The sequence below is a fragment of the Phlebotomus argentipes genome, unplaced genomic scaffold, assembly GCF_947086385.1.
Source record: "Phlebotomus argentipes unplaced genomic scaffold, Phlebotomus argentipes genome assembly contig_15, whole genome shotgun sequence".
NCBI lineage: Eukaryota > Metazoa > Arthropoda > Insecta > Diptera > Psychodidae > Phlebotomus > Phlebotomus argentipes.
The window spans coordinates 16,758,606-16,764,783 of NW_026776181.1; the positions used below are offsets into that span (position 1 = coordinate 16,758,606).

Genomic DNA, 6,178 nt, shown 5'->3' on the forward strand with positions numbered 1-6,178 from the left:
GTAATCTCGGTGGACGATATTTTGGCAGTGCGCTGTCACCCGGATACGGAAAATATATTGTGCAAAAGGGCGAAAAAGTGTAAAAACTCGTGAAAATATCCATCGAGACAGCGTGAAAAGGGGTGAAAGGTATTGTGCGACAGCCACACTGTTGACAGATCGTGCGTGCGATGGCTATATCAAGCTGGATGCTGCGAAATAGAAGTATGCGGTCGAAAGGTAAAAATGCCCAGAGATGCGTAATTTGTGCCATTTCCCAATCACACTCACTTCCTGTCCACAGGACGACCGCCGGAGGATTGCTACAAGTTGAATGCCGCAAAGAGTGACGCAGAGAATGCCTTCGACATCTACCAGGCGCTCAGCTTCCGTGCCACCAGCGAGCACAAGCGTCTCAACCTCCTGAATGCCCTCGTGAAGCTGTTACAGCAAGTCAGGGAGCCACAATCCCTTGGCTTCTCCGTGGAGGACTTCCTCTACTGGTGAGTAGCTCTCTCCTGTGCTGCCCTCCCAATCACTAACGCCACTTGTGTGCTTGCAGCATTTCCCCCAGCCTCGTGCATCCGTTCACACAAGTCCGGGCAGCTGCGCTCAGAGCCGTGCGACACCTCATGTCCAGTCCGAAGGATGTCCAGTCCTTCAACGACCTGCAGCTGTCGCACCTCGTGTGCCGGAGTCTGGACATTGTGCTGAAGAACGAGGAGGAGCGCGTGCAGGCGCTGAAGCTGATCCGCCGGATGCTGAGCCTGGCGTCGCACCTCATCAGTCCCGTGATCGTGCGGTGTCTCGTGTCGCTGGTGGAGAGTGGCAGCGAGGATGGCGACCGGATGCTGCGCTCCTGTCTGGCCGTGCTGTGCGAGTTCGGAGTCCTCAATCCCGTGCTGCTGATCGTGTGCGGCGGCGTGAGCGCGATCACGCGCAACCTCCTCGAGTGCCACAGTCCGCGCATCGCGGAGAGCCTGTGCGGCGTGCTGCTGCACCTGCTCGAGTGGCCCCACACGCGCAACATCGCCGGCGTGCGCCTCGAGTGCCTGGCGGCGCCCTACTGTGACTTCACATACCGGCTGGGCATCATGGATAAGAACAAGTGAGTCGAAAATAGCCGCGCAATTTGCACGACTCTCGAATGCGGTCTTGTTTATTGTTTCCGCGGGTATTTTCAATGCGTATTTTTAGACTTTTACACTTCCGGACTCATTCCGGGGCAGTCTGTGGCTGTGTTTTGACACGCTTCTCTCTCTCTCTCTCTCTCTGTCGCGCTCTCTTTCAGAGATGCCCGAGATCTGCGGTTCACCTGCAGTCGCCTGGCACTCCTGTCTGTACTTAGAAGCTGGGCTGGCACCATTGAGTTCTGTGATCCGAGCAAACCGTCTGGCCTGAAGGCGATCGTGGATGTGTTGTATCTGAATCAGCTGGAGGTGAGGAAGTCCATTCTGGACTTGCTGTACGAATTGCTGGAGTTGCCGCAGCCTGTGTGGACGGATGAGTACTCTGTGGCGCTCTCCGTGGTGGATCCGGCGGACTTCCAGGACAGCTGGCGCCTCAGTGAGGGATTCGTGGCAATGGAGGGCAGGAGTGTGTTGCCCACACTCGCCAGTCGCGTGCCAAATCCGTGTGAGATTCATCTGGCTCTCCTGCTGTACTGCTTCCTGGAGGCGGGTCTGCTGGACGCTCTGGGCGAGGTGATTGTCTCCAGTGACACGTTCATCTCGGTGAGAGCGACAGTTCTCCTCGGGCGACTGCTGCATCTCATGCACACACTCTTGCCGGCGGACATCTGCAACACGAGTCCATCTCTGCCAACACTCATCACGCACGCCGCCCAGGGGAATCACCAGGCGACGGCGGCCGTGGCTGCTCTGCAGGATCTGCACCAGATCATGAAGAATCGGCCGGCCTCGTGTTCCCTCTTCCTGGACAGCATCATCCAGAGCGGAAGTATTGTGCACACGAAGCTGTTCAAGCGGGAGATAAGTGGCATGAGTGACAATCCGACGCTCCTGCTCACGAGTCGCTTCAGTGGGACGCTGGAGAGGAAGAGGCACGACTCGGTGGGATCGTCAAGCACTTCCGGAGCTGGAGATTTGGGTGGTGAGGGCAGTGTGAATGGCAGTGGAAGCAGCAAACTCGGCACCATTAAGAAGTCGGGAAGCTTTAAGCGCAGCAAATTGCTGCATTTATTTGACTCTGGCAAGGAAGTGAGTGATCGACTGCTGAAGGAGTCCAATGTGCTGCTGAACAAGGATGGAAATGTGTGGGATTGGGACATCATTGTGGCCATTCTCAAGTCGGACAGTCTGCTGAAGATGGACGACAATCAGTGTCGCTTCGTGAGGCGTCTTGTGCACTACTTCAAGCCCAGCAACAATCGGTTCTCGCATCAGGATCTCGGACATGGCAGGCATGTGCCGGCCACTGTGCTGGCGGGTGTGGAGCTGGTGGATTGGCTGCTGCGGTGTCAGGACGGCGGGACGCAGTTCAAGGTGCACAAGTACACGTACTCGCTGGAGTCGCTCAGGCACTTGACGGACCTCTTCGCGGACATCAATTCCCACCTGCAGGCCATCTCGACGTCACGCAGCGCTCACGATTGCCTGTTCAGTCCACAGCACATGGTCAGCACGATGTGCCAGCAGTATTTCCTCCTCATCGGACGCATGTGTCGCAGCGATCACGGGATAAACATTCTGAAGAACACGGACATCTTCAATCAGCTCAGGCACTTGGTCACCACGACGAATCACGTGTGCTACAACAAGCTCATCGTCTCGGGGCTCGACTACTCGCGCAGTCCCATGCCGAGGCAGATTCTGGAGAAGGCGCTCACGGAGGCGGTGAACAGGAGCGGCAGATTGTACGCCACGCAGTTCCTACTCGTGCTGATGCGTGCCAAGATACCGAACTTCGAGATGTGGGGACTGTCGATGCTGGTGAATCAGACAAAGGACACGGAGCAGAGTGTCGTGAATGCTGCTCTGGAGATCCTCGAAGAGGCTTGCCACGAACCGGTGAGACAATCAATTGATTAATGCGTTTCAAGAGTGGCTAATTAATGTGTTTTTCTTCTTTCAGCTCTACTTGAATGAACTCGTGAGCATGTGGCCACCATTGGCTAGTCTTGGAGATGCTGGGAAGCTGGTGAAAGTGAGATTCTACTCCACCATCAAGGGATTGAATCACATCAATGCCAATATTGTGGAGCAAACCAAATACTGGGCCAACAGTTACAACAAGAGGTGAGTTTTGAGTGATTAGTGAGATTTTCTGACACTTTTCCTCATGCACTGTTGCTGTTTCAGGTATGTTCTCCTCCTGGAGGCGGATATTCACTCAAGTCTCACGCTGCACACGAAGAACGAGGACGGAACGTACAGTCGACGGTGCTGTTCGACGCGTCCCACAACAATCCCGCCCAATGTCTTGCCACATCTCTATGGACAGCTGGTGCAGACGAGCGCCGGCATGGTGATTCTGCAGAAGCACGGCAATCTGCCGAAACTCATTGAGATCCTGTCGCAGGGCGTGTGTACGGATGAGATGGAGAGTTTGACGCTGAAGTCGGCCATCTGGGCGCTTGGGCATGTGTCAACGAGTGCCGAAGGTGTGGAGTATCTCAATGATCCCATATCGCGTGTGTACGAGAAGATCATCTTCCTGGCGAAGCACTGTGAAGTGTATTCAGTGAGGGCGACGGCACTGAATGTGCTGGGATTGATTGGCAGCACGAGTGCGGGTGCGAATATCCTGTTCAAGTTGGATTGGATGTGTGTGAGACACAATAGGAACACCATTTGGCCAGTGTGTGAGCCTGAAGATTGGTTCTCCAAGCACTTGACGCCGATAAGGCATCAAATTGGTGACATGCCGCCGTACAATTATCGTGGCATTGAGGAGAATGTGGTGGATTTTGGGACAACGGCCGAGACGTCGTTCTACTTTGATGAGGCCAATGAGAGCAAGCTGAAGTTCGATGAGTTCTATGACACCAGTATTCACATTTCGGAGGCGACGGACGAAGGAGTGACGCCCAAATCGAAGTCACGCACGTTGCCGGAGAGTCTGGCGACGCGTGCAAATGCCAAGCACATGAGATCACTGTCGGAGAGTAAGACTTCGGATGGACTGAGTCTCATCACGGTGACGAATAGGACGCGTTTCAACTCTGGCACGGATTCTAACACATCCGGCGTGAGCAGTTGTGACTCAATTGTGGGGAAGAATATCATTGGTGATCTGCAGCAAACACTCAGTCCCATTCCGTCGACATCGAATCTCCTGGACATTCGGAAGCCGAGTGAGAAGAGACTGAGGAAGATCTCCCTGACAGGCGTGCCTATTCGCGAGAATACCATCAGTCCGCAGGATTTGGAGGGTTATGCAAAGTTGCGCTCGCTCAGGCGACATCAGCGGCCGATGCTGTCGGAATCGGCGGCTGATGAGCTGGCCGAGATGATGGATGACGTGATTCTGCGGACGAATAAGTTGGAATTGAGTGATCAGCAGCGATCGCTGAAAGTGAGGAGTCTCGATAGACAAGGATTCAGTCTCACGCCGTCGTCAAGCTTTAAGAATGACGATCTTTCATCACCCAAATCGGTGTCCAGTTCCTTGAAGCTCATGTCATCGAATGACTGCAAAGGACCGTGTTATTCAGGTAGGATGTATTGTGTCATTTAAAGAAGCGCAAATTTGCTAATGACGCTGTTAAATTGTAGGCATCTGTCTTCCGCGAAACATCCTGGATTTGTTCCCGAAGCGCAACACGAGCACGACGTATGTGTCTCGGTGTACGCAAGATGTGGAAGTTGGTGAGATGAACAATTTGCTGGTGCTGAAGCAGCAATTCCTCGTGGATGGCATTGGTGAGGGTGATGAGAGTTCCGTGAGCAGTTTGTCTGACATTTCGACAAATAGCAAGCGATCGAAGTGGGCGGGAAAGCACAACAGGAGCAATTGTCTGCACTGCTGTCGATCGAAGATCAATCGCTTGCATCCGCGCACAGACAGTGACATCAATATCCGGCGCAAGAGTCAGCACAATTCGCTGCTGCAGCTGTCGGACATTAGCTTCCATTCGCCAGAGAGTGTGCTGAGTGAGGAGAGCATGCCGGATAGGATAACGGCGAGTATTCTGCGATATGTGCAGCGAATGGCGAATCCGCTGTGGAGCAAGCAGTCGAAGATTTCGCTGTTGGAGCTGAAGCAGAAGCATCCGTACTCGTTTCAGGACATTTGTCTGTACTCTGAGATCTGCAAGTCGATGGGCAGGAATACTTATCGGCAGAATGCGAGGAGATTCCTGCAGGAGCTCTTCCTGGATCTCGACTATGACAGTTTCTACAGTGAGGCTAATGAGATTGTGCAGCGACGAGAGCGAGAGGATGGCGATAGCGCCAAAGGGATTCGTCTGGAGTTGGAGATTGTGGAGCCTGATCGACCGGGTGTGGATGAAGTTGATGCTGCTGATGTGGCAAACACTTCGGCGGCGCAGAATTGGCCGGTGGCGTTCCAGAAGTCCACCAAATTGGGCCTCAAGTCGCCGCCTCTGGCCAGTGTGTATGAGACGAGTGTGGAGAATCTGCTGGACAATGGGAAGTCAACGAAGGTGGTGAAGGTGGATTGCCACGAGCCGCCGGAGAGTCAGAAGAGGGGCGATTGGGCGATGAGGCCGCGCTTCAACACGCTGGAACTAGATCTGACGTGCACCCACAACAAGTTCCCCATCACGGACAGGAACAGGAAGAAGGACTACTCGCCCACGTGGTATGTGGGCATCTTCGAGGACGGCCTGAAGGATCTGTCGTCCGCAGCCTTCAGCACGGGCAGCCTTTACTGCGAGAAACGCTTACAGACATACAAATCAGAGGCTTCGCTGCCGCGGCCCAGGCGAGAGGAGAAGAAGTAGCCGCAGGAAGTGTGCGCGTAATTTGAGAGATGTCTTTGGAAATGTGTTCCTCTCTTGCTGAGGAGGAGCCTTTCCACTGCATACACTTTCGATTCGAATTTATTTCACTTGAATTGTTACTTTATATGATTTTTTTTTCTAAATATGAATTAATATAATGATTATTTAAGTGCGCCAAGTTGCTCTCAAAGCTTTCGGCGTTTTATTGATTGGCCTCCTTGACAACATGCCGAGATGCAGAGGCGCCAAGAACAGTTCTTCATCTCTCTGCTG

General features: G+C 53.6%; 1 protein-coding gene across 1 annotated transcript; it reads left to right on the forward strand.

Annotated features, from left to right (window-relative positions):
* The first annotated feature begins 65 nt into the window (after nucleotides 1-65).
* On the forward strand, nucleotides 66-6,077 carry LOC132262597 (rapamycin-insensitive companion of mTOR). Its single transcript, XM_059761908.1, has 7 exons — nucleotides 66-219; nucleotides 284-482; nucleotides 542-1,087; nucleotides 1,271-3,008; nucleotides 3,073-3,236; nucleotides 3,300-4,654; nucleotides 4,716-6,077. Exons 1-7 carry the CDS (start codon nucleotides 171-173, stop codon nucleotides 5,903-5,905), a joined length of 5,241 nt encoding a protein of 1,746 aa, XP_059617891.1. The 5' UTR covers nucleotides 66-170; the 3' UTR covers nucleotides 5,906-6,077.
* The last annotated feature ends 101 nt before the right edge of the window (nucleotides 6,078-6,178 follow it).